General features: G+C 36.5%; 1 protein-coding gene across 1 annotated transcript in view; it reads left to right on the top strand.

The window, feature by feature from the left end:
* LOC145686041 (extracellular tyrosine-protein kinase PKDCC-like) overlaps nt 1-23,497 on the top strand; it is a 74,372-nt gene that overhangs the window by 34,450 nt on the left and 16,425 nt on the right. The window contains exon 2 of the mRNA XM_081758911.1: nt 20,393-20,506. Within this exon, the coding sequence (XP_081615037.1) occupies nt 20,393-20,506 (114 nt within the window). The remainder of the gene's footprint in view (nt 1-20,392; nt 20,507-23,497) is intronic.

The following is a 23,497-nucleotide window of genomic DNA, read 5'->3' as shown; positions in this document are numbered from 1 at the left end:
GTCTGCTTAGGAAACTGACGGCTAAAGTTACCTCCTTCCGAACTTGGCAATCTACTTCCGAAAGCTTCGCTTCAGCCCGGACTCGCTCCAGAAACTGCTGGCAAGCTTAGGAAAGTTGACGGCTAAAGTTCTGTCGCACCCCTATTTGATGTGTGTTTTGACAGACTCTAAGTTCATTGCTTAGCTGGCCTAAAACGCACCGGTAGATCAAATAGTTACTCCCTGTTTGATGTCTGTTCGCAGACCGGTAGATCAAACGGTAAACCCTTACACCTTCCTTGTTTGATGTCTGTTCGCAGACCGGTAGATCAAACGGTAACCTTAATCCCTTCTGGTAACCAAATTTGTTCAGACGGTAACCTTTACACCTACCCTGTTTGATGTCTGTTCGCAGACCGGTAGATCAAACGGTAACCTGTTCCTAACCTTTGGTAGCCTACCCTATTTGATGTCTGTTCGCAGACCGGTAGATCAAATAGTATACCTCTTACCTACCTACCCACTAGGACTGATTCGTGCCCTCCCAGTCTAGTGCAGTTTTGTTTTATTTGTGAAAAGTGCTACAGTCAAGTTTGTTTGTTTATCAGTGATTTCAGTGAGTTATATTTACTACCTATTGGAACGTCGCCACGTAAGTTAAAACTCTTTTATATAAATAGACACAGTACTTACACTACCGCCCCGGCTCTGGTTCTTGTAATTTGTTTAGAGCCAATAAACTGCAGGCTTACTGCAAGGAACATATTTCTCGAGTTTTGTTTCAAGAGATATCCCAAAGGATTGTTTGGTTATCAAACCTTAATCAGGATAACGATTCCATTGTTTCCATTAGAAGATAAGTCTTGGCCACGGCCAACGCTACCGTGTAATACTAAGATTCTTCAGACTGTTTTGTTAGCTGAGTTCCTGTTTCCAGTATAACTTTACCGCTCGAGTTATAGTTGGTGTTTTGCAGAAACTTTGGTTGACTAAATAGAAGTATTTTGGTAAATTACAAAACTCTCTTGTGTGGGTGCCGGTCTAAGCAAACGCATACCGCCGGCCCGCCACAAAATTTGGTGTCAGCTTTGTGGGATATCTTGAACAACCTAGGATATCTTGAACAATCTAGGATATCTTGAACATCTCTAGGATATCTTGAACAACCTAGGATATCGTGAACTTTTGCACAGCCTTAGGATATCAGGAATATTCGTGACATCGTAAACTTTGATACCAGTTTAAGTTATTTAAGTGAACTGTGTTTGTGCATGTGCATTTTGCATGTGTGATATTTATTGTGTGCTGAAAGTTTTTCCATCTGTTTAACTTTCATTCCATCCTCCTTGGCGGAAGCGAAAAAGGGAAAAGGACGCTTTTGTTGTTTGACTGGCCATCAATCAGCAAAACATCCTGCTCACTGTATCGTGACGCCAAACGCACATTAGTGATTTCAGTTCATTAGTGTTTAAATAAGTGCAGTGCATTTTAGTGTTGAAATTAGGCATTTTAAAGCCGCATACAGGTGAATAAACTCATCGTGAATTTAGATTTAGTTAGGTTAAGTGAGAAATTCCTCTCAGAAACCATTATTGCTCAAACCTTCGAGTTTTCGCAAATCTAAGAGGTTCATTCATTTATTTAATTTGTTGTTTCTACGTTGAAACGTAATTTGAATTTTTAATCATGGCAGAAGCTGACGGAAGTAACGTACAGCCAGAATATGTTAAAGTTTCTCAGGCAATTCAGGTTATTGCAGAACCATTTACAGGAGATCGTTCTAAGTTAAGGCAATTTATTGATAGTTGTGAAATTGCTCAAGGGTTAGTTAACCCCCGTGATAAGCCTGTATTATTGAAGTTTATTAAGTCAAAAATTTTAGGAGAACCTAGAAATCGTATTTTAGTTAGATTGAACGTAGATACTTGGGAAGCAGTTAAGACAATTTTAGAAGAGAATTATGCTACACATAGATCTATTGATTATTATGCTTGTTTATTGTTTTCTGCCAGGCAAGGCAAAAATGAGGGTATTAGCTCATGGGCTAGCAAGTTAGATACAATTCGAGCTGATCTGAAAGCTGCTGCTTCGAAAATATGTCGTGAAACTGAAAGAGCTGGTGCTCATTCACTTATTGATCATTTGACAAAAGCATCTTTTGTCCAGGGAATTAGCGATCCCCGCATTCAAACAGTAATTCGTGGTAAAAGTACAGAAGATGATAGTTTCGCTCAATTAGTAGATTTCGCTCTAGTTGAAGAGTCGCACATATTGTCTCAGAGACGAAAGCCATTAGATTCTAAGAATGAAGATAGGGCAAATTCTTCAAATCATAACCATAAATCAGAGAAGAAAGGAAATAGGAAATTTCCCCAGAAAAAGCATTCTGAAAGTAAATCTAGAGATTCTCATAACTCTTCTCATTCCCGTAAGCATAGTAGAAATTTTAAGAAAAAGGTTCATTGTTTAGAAGATTGTGAACATTCAGTAGACTCGCATGAAGAGCCGCATGATAAACATTGTAGTGAAAATAGTGACAAATTAGAGGATTCCAATTCTTGTTGTGTTTTACGTTGTACACACTCCTATCATTGTCGTGAAAAGCGTAACCATACTTGTGCGAAGAAGCGTATCCATGTTTGTACCCGAAGGAACACGAGTTCTCCGCGTTGTTCTCATCACCGCCAAACGCGCAGTCCTTCGCGTAGTTCTCGTTGCCGCAAAACGCGAAGCCGTTCCCCGCGTCGCATTCAGCGTCGCCCAGCGCGAGATCCTTCTCCGCGCCGTTCTCAGTGTCATCGCACCGCGTGTGTTCATTCTCCGCGTCGCACTCAGCGTCGCCGATCGCATAGTCATTCTCCGCGTCGCCCTCAGCAACGCCCAGCGCGTAGTCCTTCGCCGCGTCGCCCAGTGTATGTGTGTCCTCAGCGCCGTACACCGCGCAAACTTTCTCCGCGACCAAAACCGAATAATGTCTCACCGCGTCGTCATCCCGTAGTTGACACGCATGATTGTGAATTGAAAGAGAAATGCCGTGCTGACCACAGCACCAAGCCAAAATCTTGTAGTAAGAATAAGTCTTTATGTTGTTTATCGAAACACAACTCCTCAAAAGTGAAATTAGAGAAACGTTTTGATAGTAATAGAAATCAGAGTGATAATGTTAAGAAGATTTTCCTTTGTTCCACTGAACAAACGAGTAATAATTGTACGAAGGTGTCCCCACCTCAGAAACCTGATCGAAATTCTGTTAAGTCTGATACAATTGGACGTTACGCCCAATTATGCGAATGTTCCACTAAGAGTATAATTGATGAAAAGGGTAAAATTAAAGTACGAATGATTGATTTAAATAAGAATCACGAAATGTTATTAGATTCAGGCTCAGATCTATCGCTTATTAAGTATAGCCATTTACGTGAGTCAATGTTGAGAAAGATACATAGATGTGACTCCACTCCAGTGCATGGATTCAATAATTTTCATGCCCATACTTTAGGTACATTAGATCTTAGATTAGAAATAGGCAAGAATAGAGTGACTCATACTTTTCATGTAATGCGTAGTGATTTATTACCTCCTAATGTAGCTGGTATAATAGGCAGAGATTTTCTTCTTGAACATCATTGTGTAATTTCGTATGACGGACAAGCTGAATTAAAAATGGATGTAGGAACTAAAGTAAAGATCCCAGCACGTACTGAAAAGCTAATTGAAGTTAAGACTGAAAATAATGGGATAGGATTTTTGTCCAAACGTACTTTGGCAGACGGTGTATTCCTGCCAGACGCTATAGTTAAAGCATCCGATAACAAATGTGTTACTAGCATTTTGAATTTGACTGAAAATGAGGTAGACGTACAAATTCCTCCAATTTCTTTAGATTTTGAACCACTTCTTGATATGACAAAATCTCATAGTGTTTATGCATTGAGCAAATCTGACAATGCAAGTCAAACTAAAGGATTAAAATCGCGTTTAGAATTACTTAGGCAGAACTTGCGATTAGACCATTTGAATCCAGAAGAGAAAGCGTTAATACTGTCGCATTGTGAAGAATACCATGATTTATTTTATTTAGAGGGAGACAAACTCTCCTATACTGATGTGATTGAACATAGCATCCCCATTCATCCCGACAAACGAGGTACAGTCGTAACTCAGAAACCGTACCGTATTCCCGAGGTACATAAGGCAGAAGTACAAAATCAAATCGATAAGATGTTAGATGAAGGTATAATTTCTCCAAGCAAGAGTCCTTGGAATTTTCCGATATTAATAGTGCCGAAAAAGATGGATGCATCAGGCAAACCTAAGATACGTATATGTTTAGATTTTCGTAGGCTTAATCAGATTACTATTGGAGATAGCTTTCCTTTACCGAATATTACAGAAATACTAGATCAGTTAGGGCAATCGAAGTACTTTACGACCTTGGATTTAGCCAGTTCGTACCAACAGATTAGAATTAAACCTGAAGACCGTAGTAAGACCGCCTTCAGTACACCATATGGTCATTACGAGTATAATCGCATGAGCTTTGGATTATGCGGTGCCCCCGCAACTTTTCAGAGAATGATGAATATTGTTCTATCCGGATTGCAAGGATTAAAGTGTTTTTCGTATTTAGACGATTGTTGTATCTATAGTAGAGACTTAAAGGAACATATGTCAAGATTGAAACTTGTATTTGATAGGTTTCGAACCTACAATCTCAAACTTCAGCCTGATAAGTGTGAATTTCTTAGAAAGGAAGTGACATATTTAGGACATCAAATAACAGATCAAGGTCTGAAGCCAGACCCTCGCTTAATTGAGAAAGTGTTACATTTTCCGCATCCGAAAAATGTCAAGCAATTGCGTGGATTTTTAGGATTAAGTTCTTATTACCGTAGATTTATTGAAGGCTATAGCAATATAGCCAAACCTCTCACTCTTTTGTTAAAGAAAGATGTTCCATTCAAGTGGGAAACTAAACAAGAACTAGCGTTCCAAGCTTTGAAGGAAAAATTGACATCACCACCTCTCCTTCAATATCCTGACATGAGCCGTCCCTTTATTATTACCTGTGACGCCTCAGAAGTCGCAATTGGAGCTATCTTGTCTCAAGGTCAAATTGGCCAAGACAAACCAATCGCTTACGCTAGTCGTACACTTAATAATGCTGAAAGAAATTACTCCACAACCGAACGTGAATTACTTGCGATAGTTTGGGCTGCCAAACTATTCCGCCCATACATCTTTGGAAAGGAAACAACCTTTGTGACAGATCATAAACCTTTGCTTTGGGTGTTTAGTGTAAAAGATCCTAGTAGTAGACTTTTAAGATGGAGAATTAAGCTAGAAGAATATAATTATAAGATTGTTTATAAAGCAGGTGTCCGTAATACCAATGCTGATGCATTGAGTCGTATTGCATATTTAGACCCCGATCCAGAAGGTCAACCTTCTACCCTTGACGAAGAAACAAAGAGTAGGATTCTGAAAGAGTTTCACAACCTTCCTACTGGTGGACACCAAGGTATCCATCGAACTATAGCTAAAATCAAAGCGTACTTAGAGTTGAACAATATCGATCCGAAATCTTGGAAAAGACTAAACACCGATGTTGAAGAATACATAAAGAAATGTGAGTCGTGTCAAAAGAACAAACTCACCCAACCTAATGTCAAACTTCCCATGGTTTTGACCACCACTCCTGAAGTAGTATTTGAGAAATGCGCTTTAGATCTTGTAGGGCCGTTTCCTGAGAGTTCTCTCGGAAACAAATACATCTTAACATGCCAAGATGAATTATCGAAATATCTAGTGACCATTCCCCTACAGCAACAAGATGCAGAGACCGTAGTTCAAGCCTTTGTGACGAAATTTGTTTGTGTTTTCGGTATACCTCAAACCATTTTAACCGATCAAGGTACTAATTTTATGAGCGATACCTTTAAGAAAATGTGTCGCATGTTCCAGATTAGGAAACTACATACTAGTTCATTCCACCCTCAGACTAACTTCGTTGAAAGAGTTCATAGATCTCTTGCTGAGTATCTGAAGCATTATGTGTCTGAAAATCAACTGGACTGGGACGTCTGGTTGCCATACGCTGCTTTTGCTTACAATACAACTCCGCATTCAGTAACTAATTATACTCCACACGAGTTGATGTTTGGCCGGATGGCTAACATCCCTGGTATATTACAGAAACAAACTACCGACATTAATTACGCGTATGATGATTACATCAAAACCCTAAAGCAGAAGCTTCAGAACAGTTACGAGTTAGCTAGATCAAAATTGAAACAAGCTAAGGTTAAAAACAAAGAACAATATGATAAGACCGCCTCTCATAAAGAACAATTGTTTAAAGTAGGCGATCAAGTGTTACTTAAAGATGAATCTGTTAGAAGAGGACGATCCAAGAAATTGGGTTCACAGTGGATCGGTCCATACAAAGTAGTTAAAGTTAAAGGTGTTAATTGTACTATTGCTAATCGAAGAAAAACATTTGTAGTTCATGCTAATAGGTTAAAGTTATATTATTAGTAGATTATATTAGTAGACTTTATTAGTAGATAGTGTAGTTTCCGTTCTTGTTCGCAGCCATCATGAGACATCCTCTCTCCTTGTCTGCTTGCTTGATTATATATATATAAAAACTTTTGGTTATATGTTCTGTTTATTCTCATCTAGAACTTTAAATAAGTGTAATCACCCGAAAACTCCACAAGGTTGAGCAAATAAAAAAATACATACATGGTGAAAAACCAAAGAGGAATATTTAATTAACTTCATAAATTTAATTTGGTTGTTTGAAATCTAAAAATTCCCATTTTGGTATTTCAGATGTTAATTACCAATGACTCTTATTTTATTATTTACGATAATTAAATCAGATGTCATTTCATATGTTAGTTATTATCAAATAGTCTTTTGAAAACTATTCATGACACTGTGTTGTCTATTAAACGTAGTCAATACTCGTAGTCAGACATATATGAATTTGCATGTCATACATTAATAAATACATCTATATCAATTGTTTTCATCAATCAGAAAATTCTTGGTTATGTTATTAGTTTACCTTTGACTGATGGTTTAAGATTTAATATGTATAAATTAATTCCATTTCCAACTGAGCTTAAAGACAATAAGTATTTCTTTATACAGCCTCAAAATCCGTATTTGATTATTGAAGTATCAAAGCAATACTATGGTAAAATCGATGAACATATGTTTAATACTTGTAAGGAATTAACTTCATTTTCAAGGGTTTGTAAACAAACATTTCCGCTAAAACCTACACACAGTAATGAAGACTGTGAAGTAAAACTTATTGATTTTGTTAAATCAATTCCAGCAGATTGTAACAAACGTATAGTAGAATTAAGAAATATTTTATGGATTTCATTAGATAATAATGAATGGCTATTTGCTTCGCCATTCCCAGAAAAATTAACAATAGTTTGTGGAAATGATGTGTCGAAAACTGTTTTGATTCATAAAACTGGAAAATTAACTTTAGATAAAAACTGTAAAGCTTATGGTCCAAATTCCTTAATCAGTTCTCAGGAAATATATGTAAGTAACAGTACAAGTAAAGATTTGCTTCCACTACTAAATGATAGCATTGATTGTTGTATATTCTCAGACTCAAAGATCAATATTAAGAATATGGAATTTACTTTGCCGTTAAATCATATCATACACAAAGTTACAGATTTACAATATGCCAGCCATCGTGTTGAGGATGTTGAAAAATTAATTAATGAACAAGAATGGCAAATAAGACAAAGTAATCATGTACTTTCTTATTCTATTTTGACTTATATAATCATGTTTACTATTTTGATATTTCTTTGTGTGTATTGTAGTTTTAAGTTTAATTGTTGTAGACATAGGAATAAATGGTGTAATTCAGACTGTATCAGAACCATATGTTTTAAGCCAACAATCATTGCAGGTGTACAATCAAATAGTCCAGCTCTTAATGCTACTTATCGAGCTGCTTCTGGTGAAATAACTTTTAACGAGGAATCACAAGATGATGATTCACCTCATCTCAATCAGAGAGTTACTAGGTCTAGGAACTATCGTTAAAAATTTAATTTTGGAAATTTTTTTTTCTCAAATTTTGATTGTAGTTAGTACGAAAAATTTTTGCCTTACAGTTAAAACTTAAATTTTTGCCTTACAGTTAAAAATTTTTCTTTCCCTAGGAGGAAGGACTGTAGTGGTACCGCAAATTCGCCATTTCTTTTTGCGAATAAATATTCTTTTTTTTTTCATTTTTAAAAACCTGCAACAGAATTCGTATTCATTTACTTCTTTAAAAATACAAATTCGTGTTGAGTGTTTTTTTTTCCCTAGCTGGAAACCAGACATTCTGTCTGCCTTCACGAGTTCCCCCTGTCTGACCTGTAGGTCAACAGCAGTTAAGATAAACATTCTCCCCTTCTGGTTCGATACAGAAGCTTGGTTCTTTTTCTATATTTATGTAGTCTTTTAACAAGTTAGATTATTATTATTATTATTATTATTATTAGTGGTAGAATACTGTTAAGGAAATCCCTATAGATTGTGTATCTTTTTAAATGTCATTTTTGCTTCTAAAAGGAAGATTCTTTTTCGTTCTTCGAAGCATTAAATATATATGTATGTCTTTGGTCTAAAACAAGTAAGATAAACTGTCGAAGGGTCTTGAGTTCATTATGTATAAAACCTTTCAAGTTTATTACTTGAAATCTTTTATGTTTTAATATATGTTTATAGTATAAGATACTATTTGTACAATTCTCTGTAATATCTCGATGTAACCTCATTCTTCCAGAGAAAGGGGCTCACACACAAATTCAAGGACTACACATCACATGCACACGCATGCGCACACACACAATCTTATCTTTGGCCTGGCTCCGCCCAAGGCACCTTGTTCTAGCCAATCTAGATGTTAATGGCATGGCTCGTTCCAATAGCTAGCGTCTCCGCCCCTCAGAGTGGAACTCTCCCGAGCTCCTTGTGCACCCGAACCGTGTGCAAAGCCAATAATCTTTCTTTTCAGGATACGGGTCCCCTCCGGGCTCCGCCCTAGGTACTTTTTAGATCTCCACGCATGCTCAACCTCTGACCTTACGGTCCTCGTGCAACGTTTGCTCACGTTACTATTTTGCACACAGACCGTAAATTGGTGCCGCTTGCACCTCCGACCGAGGCCCTTAAAAACGCGTGTTTTGGCCTCTCTCGTCGGACAACGTCCCTCTCCTGAACCCCTCAGAGACGTGCAGGCTACGAGGAGTACGCAATTCGTTAGGCACGTTTCAGTTCAGGAACTTATCACGAAGAAGTCTCTAGTTGTCCATCCCTCTGCCTTCAAACCTCTCTGCCTCTACGGAGGCCTGCCTACTCATTCTATTGGTTACCTACCTCACTACCTTGGTTTACCCAGTACTTGGCAATCTGTTTCCGAAAGCTCGATGGCTCAGCCAGGGTTCTCCCATAATTGCTGGTCGGCTTAGGAAACTGACGGTCAAAGTACTACCCTACCTAATCCTCACAGTAACTTGGCAATCTGTTTCTGAAAGCAAGATGGCTCAGCCAGGGTTCTCCCATAATTGCTGGTCTGCTTAGGAAACTGACGGCTAAAGTTACCTCCTTCCGAACTTGGCAATCTACTTCCGAAAGCTTCGCTTCAGCCCGGACTCGCTCCAGAAACTGCTGGCAAGCTTAGGAAAGTTGACGGCTAAAGTTCTGTCGCACCCCTATTTGATGTGTGTTTTGACAGACTCTAAGTTCATTGCTTAGCTGGCCTAAAACGCACCGGTAGATCAAATAGTTACTCCCTGTTTGATGTCTGTTCGCAGACCGGTAGATCAAACGGTAAACCCTTACACCTTCCTTGTTTGATGTCTGTTCGCAGACCGGTAGATCAAACGGTAACCTTAATCCCTTCTGGTAACCAAATTTGTTCAGACGGTAACCTTTACACCTACCCTGTTTGATGTCTGTTCGCAGACCGGTAGATCAAACGGTAACCTGTTCCTAACCTTTGGTAGCCTACCCTATTTGATGTCTGTTCGCAGACCGGTAGATCAAATAGTATACCTCTTACCTACCTACCCACTAGGACTGATTCGTGCCCTCCCAGTCTAGTGCAGTTTTGTTTTATTTGTGAAAAGTGCTACAGTCAAGTTTGTTTGTTTATCAGTGATTTCAGTGAGTTATATTTACTACCTATTGGAACGTCGCCACGTAAGTTAAAACTCTTTTATATAAATAGACACAGTACTTACACTACCGCCCCGGCTCTGGTTCTTGTAATTTGTTTAGAGCCAATAAACTGCAGGCTTACTGCAAGGAACATATTTCTCGAGTTTTGTTTCAAGAGATATCCCAAAGGATTGTTTGGTTATCAAACCTTAATCAGGATAACGATTCCATTGTTTCCATTAGAAGATAAGTCTTGGCCACGGCCAACGCTACCGTGTAATACTAAGATTCTTCAGACTGTTTTGTTAGCTGAGTTCCTGTTTCCAGTATAACTTTACCGCTCGAGTTATAGTTGGTGTTTTGCAGAAACTTTGGTTGACTAAATAGAAGTATTTTGGTAAATTACAAAACTCTCTTGTGTGGGTGCCGGTCTAAGCAAACGCATACCGCCGGCCCGCCACAATATTGTCTGACATACACACACCCCACTAAACCTTTCTGAACGTGTTTTAATGTTGTACTCACTCTTGTCCCCGTAGCTCTCTAAGGTTTATTTAGTTAATAATTTGGCTCGAGCGATAGCCATGATCACAAGCATATGTTAATTTTTCCACTCATATTGAAAGCTTCCACTTTGCATTAATACATAGAGGTTGCGATAAGAAACCTACTTCAGTCTTGTGAAAACCACTAAAATTATCAGTTAAACCGGACATTTTTTTTTATAAGAAAATCTAGATATTAGCCTATCAAATAAGAAATGGATTGTTGCTGGTCCCGATTTCTCACATCAAGGTGAAATCGAAGGCCAAATATTTAAAATCTCTCAATTCAAATTTCGAGCTTGTGCTTCTACTTCCCGCTAAAGCTATGCTCATCACGACTTTTTTTCTCCAAATATCGATTCCGTGATGGGCACGGAAAGTCAACACTTAAAAATTACTTTACTGTTAGGTTGAAGATGAGTTGATTCACTATGGGCTCCGTTATTTAAATAAAGTAAACATTACACTGAAGTTTTTCAGACAACATTAATTGCGTGGACAGCAAACTGTACAGCGAAAAGATGGAAAAATGAAGGGTTAACTTTTAAAAAACTCGCTCCAGTTGAAATGCTTATACAGACACGGACAATGACACGGAGAACCAGTCGTATTAACAAATGCTGAAACAAATCTTGAATTATTCGCTTATTCACCTAACAATCACCTTCATTAACATGTCTGCTTACTAGGAGCGTATCCCCCAGCGTGTACGTTAACATATACTTACGAGAGAATACCTATATCTCAGATTTTGAGTACAGTTTCAAAATTTCATTTCCGTAAACTGTAAAAGCAGTGATTACTATGCTAATTATCACAAATTAAATGCAACTTTTGAGTTGCATACACACAACCTACTAGGGAATGAAGACAATGTGCTAACAAAGAGTACACTGGAAAATGAAATAACATGTTATAACAAAAATTAAAATAAGATGATAATCGATACAAATATAGAGGATGAATAAGACATATCTGAACTTCGCCAAGTATGGTAGAAGAAGCTATTTGTTTACTTCTTTTTGGCCAACCGCTAAGAACATTTATAAATCTATATGTGGCTTTGTTATACGCAATTAGTACATTCAAATTCACAAACGATGACGAACTGAAGGGTGCGAAGGTACAGTTGCAAGTAACAACCGTAGTCATAATAATATAGTTCTACTAAACAACGTTGAAAATAGTGGGTAATTAGGTGGTAAGTAGAAATGACCAAAACTGAACAGTTTACATCGATCATTTCGAAATACAGCTAGAAGATTAAATTTACAAGAAATAACAAAAATCAGTGAAATTTGGAGTTACACTAAGCATAGTTTGAGGGGGAAAGCGAGCATCCCCGGTGGGGATACTTCAGCTGACTTCTTTGGGGGGGAACAAAATGTGATTGAGGGAGAAAATCCCCCTCATCCCCCCCGGTAATTCGCACCCTGGTCATAATAGAACGATGCGCTGAGTAGACAGCGCAGGTTCAGCTGGTCTATATATTAAAATGCTAGGCTTATATGTTTGTCTCCAATCCTTTCGACAATGAGATCTCGAAAAACACAAGGGCTAGAAACGTGCCGTTTTCGCTGCTCGATTCCAAATTTCGTGTAGATTGTCCAGTTCTAATTGAATATTTATAAAACGTGGCCGTTATTTCTTTATTACACTTTTAGGGTACACTGGAAGTATTGAAATTTTAAAAATTAAAGCATCATATCCTATGAGTTATACATTCTAACACAACACAATTGTATGTAAGGGCTGTGTACTTTAGGCGTTTTTTTCAGGATCAAATTATAATGAAAAACGAAGGATAACAATTTCTCCAGGCAAAGTTGAATCATTATTGTTTGGACTGTTTTGGCCAATGAAAACCATATATCACTGACATTATAATAAGTTGTGTATGTAACGTATTTGCTTATTGCATATTGAATACAAGAAGAAAGAAAATACTGATCATACATGAATTAGTAACTTCAACCGGAAGTACGCTCAATCTTGCAAACGGTGCGAGATATTGAGAAAAAGAAAATAAAATTTCCCTTTACGGTGCTCCTTGCCAATATTTATCAAGATGTATTTCACATGTATCTGTAAAGGGATATGTACAGATATTGTGAGGAATTACATTGAGATTCATGCTCATATTTGAATGATGAGCTGTGTAGAGAGCACAGGTTCAGCGTGAAGCTTGGGCTCTAATCATAGAAATATTTTGCTTGAGCTCCGATGCATCGGAAAACTTCCGTACAATTCGTGGAGCCGCTTCCCGAGCGCACACTTGGGGAAAAGTCAAACAGCTGAAATTCACCAACAATGTTGCCAAACTTTGAAGACATAATAAATGAGTATTAAAAAAAATATTTAAAAATTACCAATAATAACACAGCACAACAAAAACCACTGTAACCATTATTCTAAAACGGTAACAATAACACGAATAGTAACAACGAAAATATAACGCAACAAAAGAAACAAATAAAAACGGAACTTGGCGCCAATCCGACAACACTGAACTCTCGGGAGATGTTTTCCGTGTAGCGCGAGAGACGACACTGACAAAATTTGATGGGTGGGGGTAGACGACTGGAACACCCCCTCGCGTTCTATTGGGTGGTGAAATCGATAGATCTAGGTCAAGCTTCACGACTCGGCGTGAATACTATAGTACTAGTTAAATTAGTTGATTTTTTAAGAAGCTAAACTCGCTTTGCTACTCTGTCCAAACGAAAATAGTTTACTCCGTCTTCATTTTTAGAGGGCCTAAAACTGACTGTCTTTTTTCACAATTGGAAACCAACTTTTGTGCTACTGTTTTCATATCAACTTTGTCTATCATTGTTTTCTGAATGTAGCAAACTGCTACAGGTTGAGCCTCTTTTGCGTCATAGTTGACCGGTGTGATGTCATAGACTGTGATCATCTAAATCTGTCAGTTGGGAAAATCCATATAGTTAATAAATGAGTTATGTATCAGATGACAGGTGTTAATGATTTAAAAACAGGTCTTGTTTTTTGTGACAAAAATTAACAAGATCATATTATTTGTAATTTATTTCAATCAGTGTTTCCAGGTGCACAAGAACACTGACGATGTAAGCTTTTCCAACAACCGGTAAATAGGGTTTCTTTGACAGGAAAATTGCATGATTTGGAAAAGCTTGTTAATGGCGACAATCGGCTAACGTAGTAATAATACTAATACCAGCAGGAGCAGATGGTGCTATCAATTAAAGAAACAAAACTGTCAACAAAAGAATACGATTGTTCACAGGTGTTTTGATAATGCATGGGAAAAAGAAGCTCGTTTGGGACGAAGGATAATAATAACAAAAGTAGAGAGAGAGGAAATTCCCAGAGGCTCTTTGGCTGCTACAAGTCACGCGCATGCAGTTGAGATGTGCCGGTGGAACAAAGCGCTTCTTGGTATGTTGTATGCGTAAAGTCAGAGACAAGTACGCGTGTGTAAATAAAATTAACGTTTATAGCAGGGTGCGAATTACACTTCGTGATGATGGAGGACTTTTTAAATAGCTATTAAATAAACTAGTGTCTTATAATAAAAAGGCAGGATTTCTGTTTCAGTGAAATGGAAGAACGAAAACTTGAGAGCTTGTATAATTAAAGATAAGCGATACGTGAATTATTATTTTTTTTCTTTTTAGGCAGTTCATAAATTATAATTACAGTGCTTTGCCATGAGGCTCCATTATTGTATCGTGATTCTGGTTTTGTTCTAGTAAAACATCTTAAAATATTGTTTCTTCAGTTTAAATAAAACCCACTTTGTAAGTGTAAACATTTTTGTCGCAGTCAGTGAGGGTACGATTAAGGTGGATAGAGGGCGCTTTTAATGAGAGCTAACTTCTGTCTTCCGCAGGCCCTATAAATTAGAGAAAATCTTAGTTGAGTAGAGCAGGGTTTCTCAACCTTGGGGGTCGCGAAGATAAGCGAAAGAGTCTAATATCGGGAAATATTTATAAATATTATTTTGAATTTTGTTCTGATAGACATATTTTTATTTTTATACATACTGTTAAGAACATCGAAAAGTAGGTCTGCTAAACATTTTCAACAACAGGTGCAGAGTTGTTTAAAAATCAATGTGAATGAAAGAGGTACGATATGAAACTAATGAGAAGTGCATATTGAAGAACAATTAAAAGCTAATGAGACATCTGAGCATGGTGTGATTTCACTAGTGCGGCAATGTCCGGTTCAATCTTCGTGATGCACATTATCAAGTTACCCAAGTCTTTTTAAACCAAAATTAGAATTTTTTATCATATGACCCTTTAAAAATCGGAAAACGACCATTAGGAAGACCTAGGCGCAGATGGGAGGACAATATTAAGATGGATCTCGCAGAAATAGGAATACAAAGTAGAAACTGGATCCAGTTGGCTAAGGATAGAAACTTTTGTGAACGCTGCTTTTAGCCTCCTGGTTCCATAGGCCATAGAGTTAGTTATGAAGTGTTAAAATTTTCAAACGGCTCCCATTTTGAAACAGTATGACGGATCGGATTCGATATTTGTAATATGAATGTACTGACTAAATTTGGTTTTAATCCATTCGCTTTTAGGGAAGTTACTGCATACAAGAAATGGATTCTACTATTATATTAGGAATAGATAGATATCGTGAGATCTCTAAAATAAGTATATTAAAAATCCCACACAAGCTTATTACAAACCAGAAATTATAAGGGGGTCGCTGGCAAGAGGATGTGATAAAATGGGTAACGTGTTAGGAATTAGGTTGAGAATCACTGGATTAGAGTGTTCAAAACTTAGATACATCTTTAGAGAATTTAGGGGTGAGAGTACTCAGTTGGTAACTCGTAATTTTCTATAGAAGTCGTCTTTATATTGGAATTAACTTTTTTCTGAATTAAAAGAGGTAACTTGTTATGATTTTATATGCAATGATATGAACGTGAAGCTTTACAAAACTTGTTTAATTTAGGTATTTGTGTGTGGTTTTGAAGAAAAGTACGTTTACTCATTCTTAGATGATAAACGAGGTTGAATATATAATTATTATATATTCTTATTTTTTTAAATGTTAGTCAATTCATTTGTCCAAGAGAGACGGATTTAAATTTATGTGCGCACAGGCAGAGAGCTCTATAATACTTAAAGTAAATAAAATTATAGAACTTTTTTATTATTTTGACAGAGGGTAACGTATACAAATACAGTATTTATACAGTACTTACTGAGTTGCTTTTACTGACTTATTAATTGGGAAACTTATGTTTCCGAAATACGTATTTATATTATTCTTTGTTTCTAAGCTGATGTATTTATTTAATGAACTTCCAGATACAGTCTCCGAGATCATTTTCGCGGAAATGATGAACAAACAATAGTAATAGACCTATCTTAATTTCCTGAACCACACTCTCTAAACACTTGAAAATCATTTAATATTTGTGAAGTGAATTGAAGAGAAGATAACTAAAAGCCATGTTCGAAATAAAGAGCTAATTAAAGCAATTTCTCTGGCACAAATGTCATAATAATCGGGTGAGAAACCATCCAAACTGATATTTCCCAGACTGAAATCCGTTATTATGGGTAAAGGGTTACTACACATACACCTTATTGCTGAGAAAAGTATTTTCAGGTGGTATGCGAACATTATATCGGAACATTTTTGTTTTGTATAACATATCAGATTATGTAATACTATTTTTTTATTGAATGTTTATTTTTAATGTAATGTTTATCTTTAAGTATACTGTAAATCTACATATGTATGTATTTTCTGAGTTTTATACAATATATTGATTTTTATTACAATAATTTCACGTGAGTACCTGATGTCCATCACTGTACAAGTATATACTCCAATGAATAATAATATAGTATATAGGTCTAGGTTTCAATCACCACTTTGATTAAAGAGCGTATTATATATATATATATATATATATATATATATATATATATATATATATATATATATATATATATATATATATATATATATATATAATAGAGAGAGAGAGAGAGAGAGAGAGAGAGAACTATATCCCTTTCATCTGTCCTTCCCCTACCAGTCTTTGAGAAACAAGTTTCAAGGTACTCAAGCAAACACATCAAGTTACTCGCTGAGCATAATAATCACTTTCAAATAAGAGGAACGAAAATATGCAATATGCATGCTTGATCAGTTGGTTGGTTATGTTTGGCCACTGTAGCAAATGGAAAAATCAACAACGAAAAATGTATTTGCTTTCGCTGAGTAAAAACGCGTGACAATATAAAACACTCGATGCAGTGCTTTTTATTTCTGTTCATATATGCATCTAAATTGCTTTCTCGGTAAGGCAAGAGAGTAGAAGTTCATTTTGGTTTGAAGTTTCTCTGTGTGTGCGTGTGTGGAACACACTACATGGTTATCTGGCATGACTCACGGCTTGTATCGTATCCTTCATGGCTTGGCTACAGTGTGCCAGATAAATAAACTACGTGGCTGAATAAAGAAAAGATGAGGAAAAAAGACGACTGAGCAAAATGGCAGGAGCCAGTATTCGGGTGAGGATCACGTATGAGTTGTGAACAAAAGGGAACCAGGGAATATTGGAAGGGGAAACGAGCACGTGTGTCGTAAATTTTCTCAGTTTGGAGTTGTATGGGAGGGAGGATGAGTGATTTATGGGACTGGACGTGTTTACCATTTCCTCTGGAAGCTCATGGGGGAGAGGGGCCAGCCTGCAAGAGACACAGGCAGCTGTGTTGAAACTAGTATAGTTCCCTTAGGCATTTTTTAAAAAAATACTAAGCCCTCCTCCACCCCTCGATAACAAATATATTAGTTCCTTCTTTCATGCTGTTCGAAAATTATAGGCTGCTAAAACAACAGAGGAATTTTCGGTGTAGTTATCAATTTCCAATGAAAATAAACCCAAGGCCAGACGCAATAAATAATTTGTCTTCGAACTTTTTAAAAGTAGGTTCTCATCAGGTGTAACTGAAGTCTAGCACACAATGTATAAAGTTGACACTTCGAACAAACTACGTTTGTTTGAAATGTGAAGATCACATTATTATTATTATTATTATTATTATTATTATTTATTTATTTATTTATTTATTTATTTATTTATTTCTGAGTTTTACGTCGTGTTACTGTATCCTTTAGGCTAAAAGAAACAAAGAATGATGACAATTAAAGGAATGGCGAGGAGATGAATACATATTGGATTCAAACCGATAAGAGATAGTCTTCTGATTGGAATTCTAAAAAAAAAAAAAAAAATGCCAATCAAATGCTTTTTTTTTAACTGATTGAAGGAATGTCGATCAGGTACTGAAATTACTTAACTTTCTAATTAACCAAGGCAATAGGGGTACAAACAAAGATATTGAGGACAATTAAAAAAAAAACTCTTCAGTGGGACTTGAACCCACAAATAAATTGTATCTCAGCCACAGACCCCTCTGCCGAACGTCTCATATCATCATCTGGTAAAATAAAGTATTTAACATCGGTTATGCCCTTTAGGCTAAAGAAAGAAACGAATTATTAATGAAAGTGAATGATAATCAAATAATTGGTAGAATGAGAATGCGAGAGAAAACATTTCAAATTTACAGGGTCTGGGAACCCTCGCGCATGAAGGGAGCGCTCAAGTACTGAGCCTCCATAGTGTCTAGATTGCTCTACTATGCTAACAACTTAATTCCGAAACTGTTTTTGTGGCTGTTCCATTGTAGGCCTATATCCTTTTTAAATTATTTGTGTCGGTCACCGTAATTCAAGTGGGTCGTCTTAATGCCAATTCCAATATAAAAATAAACGGTACTGTAAGAGGACAGACACGAGCAATAATACAACCCCCCCCCATAGTTATACAGTAGTTTAATGTATTATAATGGAACCACTGCCTAACATGGCAACAACTTCATCTTCATAATCTTTAACTGAAAATGAGAAGCAACCCTGAACCAGCCCCTGAAATCGTCACCGGTTCCAGTCTGAACATTATTGAATATCTATGGCGAGTTTTAAAGCAGCGAGTCCTATATAAATTTCGTCCTTCATCCGTGACGCAGTTGACTGCATAGAGAATGGTCCATTATTTCCCTGGAAACGATCTACAAATTATATGCCTCAATTCCGCGACCAATACAAGCTGTACTATAGACTAAAAGTGATCAGACGCCCTACTAATAAACTAGTTTCAATCTGTATCATTATTTTGGTAACTTTTTCTCTAGAATATGAACTGGTGCTTTTTTATTTCCCAAAGAAATCCAAAGTTATAGGTTATATATTAATTTAATTCCAGTTGTTTAAAAAGGATGTTATATAGAATCAAATTTCATTGCATGTAATACATTGTAAGTAAGGATTTTTACTGTTGTGGGACTTCCGTGAAAATGGAATTGAATATAACACAAAGATTAAAAACCCAGAATTTTAACTTCAAACCAAAGGACAGATATTCTAATAAATTTTCTACTTTTCGTTATTTTTCTTTTGCAACAGAAAACAAACCCATCTTCCAAAGTTTTATTTTGCCTTTTATATGTCTAATAAGCGTTTGCTTCTAGGACTGTTTAGCTAAAAGGGAAGTTAAAAGAAAAGAATTTGTATCAAGTCTTGGAAGTATGTTTAATCTTTTCTTCTTTCTTTTACAAGGGAAAGATCTATCGTTGTAGATTGCTATTCTCCCTTCTCTTAGCCGTGATCAACTGAGTACTCGCCCACCCAAATTGCTAATTGCTCTAATAAGTAAACAAACGGAACATTCTTTGTTCTACTACTTTGGGCTCTCTCCCTATTAATGCTACTAATTCTCTGTTTTAGGTGATAAAAGGTAGAGGGACGAAAAACTACAAAGAAATGGAAAGTGTATACAGTAATGACTTTAGTAAATGCTGTCTTGTGCGTTTTCGTAGTTAGGCATTTGATGAAAGTGTGGTACGTTCTGTGTTTATGATTTTCGCCAAAGAATGACTGGAGGAAAAAAATAATTATGATAATTTCTAATTTCGATTTCTGTTCTGTAGCTCTAAACTTAAAGGTAAGTTTTCTTGATATGCTGGGATCCACATATTAAATAAATGTCTTGGACAAGACAAAATGTTTACTCTCATATATATATATATATATATATATATATATATATATATATATATATATTAATTAATACGTATTAATACAGCACCGTCTTAACAGCTTTATTGGCTTATGAGCAAACCACTGTGCTAGGGCTCTTATCAGTGCCGTAACTTGTGGGGAGCGCGTTCAGCCACCCTCCCATGTAAGCTCTCTGTCGTTCGAGGGGGTGCAATTCAAGATTACATAGATTCAATATTAAAAAATAATAAAATAAAAAAAATGAAGTAAAAATGTTATCTGGCCACATTTCAGTAAATTGTCTACTCTTAGGACGTCTGACGTCTGTTCCCAGAGGAAGTAGACGATATTTGTGATGTCCCGCGAAACAGCACTGATAATAATTTTATTGTCTCCCCATCCCGTGCACACTCTACAAATATGGGGTCAATCCGATGATACCTTCTTGGTGTTATTTTTTAAATATCCAGCAGCGTCATGGCTTACAGTATTTTGTGTGTATATCTGATTTTTGTATGTCAGTTAAATTAAGGAGTAATATTAGAATTTTATATTCCTAATTGGTCTTATTTTACTTACAGGTATTAGGTTCTTGTGTTCCGGACGCGCTAGGACCTGTTGCATTGGTTACAGAGCTGGGAGATCCTCTTGATACCGTTAGACTGCTCCAGTTATCGTGGGAGGATAGACTGCGTGTAAGTAATTTTCAAAAGTGTTTATTTTGCTATTAACAAGTGTTTGGGAAATGGGATTTATGAAATAGTGCTCATTAAGGAAATGAAAACGTATGAAAAATATACTAAATGCGTTACGTGTGTATCGCTGATCACTACAGCAGTGCAATCAATTGTTTATATAATGAAGCAAAAGGATTAGAGTAATATTAACATGACCTATTTTACTGGGATTCGACTTGTAGTGCTTAAGTCAATTTCTAAGATAAAACAAATCAAATTAAAACACACTTCAGATGATCATTCACGGGTCAAATGGACAATGCTACCTTTGTGATGACCGTGCGGCTTCCATTCTACTCCCTACTCATTGCAGAGCGTCCCACCAGACATGAAACGTCTGTGATTTAACACACCATCCATTTAGTCGACTCAGCCGTCTGCAATTTTTAACTCGTTTCCAGATTAAACATATGAAGGAACGCAATTTTGCGTCAGAAAGGAGTGGGAACCAACCTCGCAGGAAACAATACATGATGTTGCAAAAGATGACTTGTCTTGCACCAGCTTTATCAACTGGAAAAAGTGTATTGTGCCCAAAGGGAGTACATTAAATTGATAGTGCATCTTGTTTTGAAGTATTTACACGAAGTAGTGCGAGACAAATGAATTATTACGTATAGCAGTCGAATTGATGTTTGAATTTGAGTGCTAATTCGACGTCCACCAGTCAGCGTACAGGAACTTTGTCAACACTGTGATGTTAAAATCAAATTTCGCAGGCATGCTTTTTTTTTTTTTTTTTTTTTTTTAATAAAACAAGAACCTTATCAGGATCTTCCACTATCCGCCCATTGAAACCAAACTTTTCACCGGAGGTTTGGTAATAGCGCGTTGCGATCTCATTGGTTCACGTCAACTGTTAAGTTGAGTGCTGTGTAAGTATACTATATTAATGATGGTGCTGAAATAATATGATAAAAATCCACGAACTACTGAGTTCTGCCTTGTATTCTTTTGTCTTGAGTTTTGATGAAAAAAAAAAAAAAAATAGAAATCATGAAAATGAAATCTGTAGAGTAAGATCACGTCAATAAAAAGAGTAACTACGCGAAGAAATTCACGACTTGCCACAACTTAAAATCACCACCGAGGCTGATACGAATTAGTCCCAAAAGCGACAGGAACTATTATCTGTCCTATGAGCGACCGATTCATTTACATTGAGATGATGGAAGATTATATGATTTCATCTCGTAAAATATGTTTACCTCTGGAGTTATTAGCGCCCTAACAACCTTGGTATGAAATATGTATGTGAAAGTGATACTATTCGTCAAATATATTTTTCCTTTACTGTGAGTGCAAATAAAACTTATTTTAATTTTGTTAGATTTGACATAAAACATATCAAATAACTTAACGAGACAATAGGGATATTTTCATGAAAAGTATATTCCTATGTAATTATTGAAAATCCAGTTGTAATATTGACTTTCTTCAAAAGCTCTGTTTTCTGTACTTAATTTGATTCAAATCTAATTACTCACTAAGCACAGTAATATATTTTATTTTGAAAAACTTAAACGTGTAACAGTTTCGCCAACTATCTACTTTTTAGACTTCCTAAGACTATGAATAAAATGAAAAAAAAAAGTCAATGATAAAAGACAGCTTTTCAGATCCCTTACATCTGATTGGCTATTCTCAACCAATCCCACCAATTACAATGCAGTTCACTCTAAACAATCCAAAAGGTAAACAAACTCTTTAAACTACCTTCCCCCTATTGTAAGCTACTAAAACGTAAACTAATTGCTTAATTTGCCTTCCTCCCTTGTTTTGACTTATACATAAGAGCTTGTCGTGTAGCAATCTGAAATAATCCCTTATAACTAGACGAACTGTTAAGTCCTGCGAGAGATTTGTAACTTCTGTAATAATTTCTTCGAATACACTGTGTTTTAGATTTCTTTGATATCCTCAAGTGGTGAACACCTTTTCTCCATGGGAGCCCGATGGGAAGGTAGGGGTCGCCCCCCTGGCTCACAAAAATGTATACGTAATATAGCAAACCACATATATTAAATACCAGATATACCAGACGTGATACAGCAACCATAGAGATGCCCCTCCCTAGAAAATTTTCTTCGGGCGTCCCTACCTCTTTCTGATTTCTTTCTTATGCAATAAACATATTCAATCTAAACTTATGCTTTGTATCATTTTAACATGAAATTTTTAATTATATTAGAATCATAGACAAAGGCGGAGCTACTCTAAATGTATTTAGTTAGTTTTCCCCTTGATAGAGCCAATGTATTCATAGAAATTAATTCAAAAATATTATATTAGGAGAAACGTATTAAAGATTGTTAATGTAATGAGAGCATTCTCACGTATTAAATTCAGGTAGAGCGAAATTTTTCATAGTACATTTTGTTAGGTTCTAAATCACATTAGCATGACACAAGTTAAAGAAGAGAGAACCTTATCTTCTTCCATTATCTTAGTATGAACGAATCGGTGACTCATAGGACAGTTGATAGATCGAATCGGTCGCTCATAGGACAGTTAACAGTTCCTGTCGCTAATAGGACTGTCGCAAGTGGGAAGACACCGGCTGATACTAGAGTAATTCAGGGTAAGTCTTATGGTCATGCTGTTGCCTTCAGTGAACAGTTCTCGAGAAATTAGTGGAAGTGGGACGAAACGAGACAATCCTGAGGAAACTCATACCCCTGTATAAACACAATGTTCACCGCAAACTCTCAACAGCCAGAATTTTATCAGGGTGCCGGTGAATTACCTTGCTTCTTCTCCCATAGAGGAAAATTGAGTCAGTGTATTGGTAAGTACAAATCGTTTTCATACCCGATGCCCCGATTAAAATAAAAGATGGTATATTAGTCCTCTTCGGCAGGGGGTGGGTTTTGGGGATCTAAACCCCCCTCGAAATCGCCGATTTTTCTGCAAATTTAGTCTAATTCTAGGGGCAGGTTTACAAATTTT

Source organism: Thermobia domestica, chromosome 5 (assembly GCF_964235325.1).
Source record: "Thermobia domestica chromosome 5, izTheDome1.hap1.1, whole genome shotgun sequence".
In the NCBI taxonomy this organism is placed as follows: domain Eukaryota; kingdom Metazoa; phylum Arthropoda; class Insecta; order Zygentoma; family Lepismatidae; genus Thermobia; species Thermobia domestica.
Note: the sequence above shows the minus strand (reverse complement) of the source record. Positions and strands in the feature narration are given on the sequence as shown.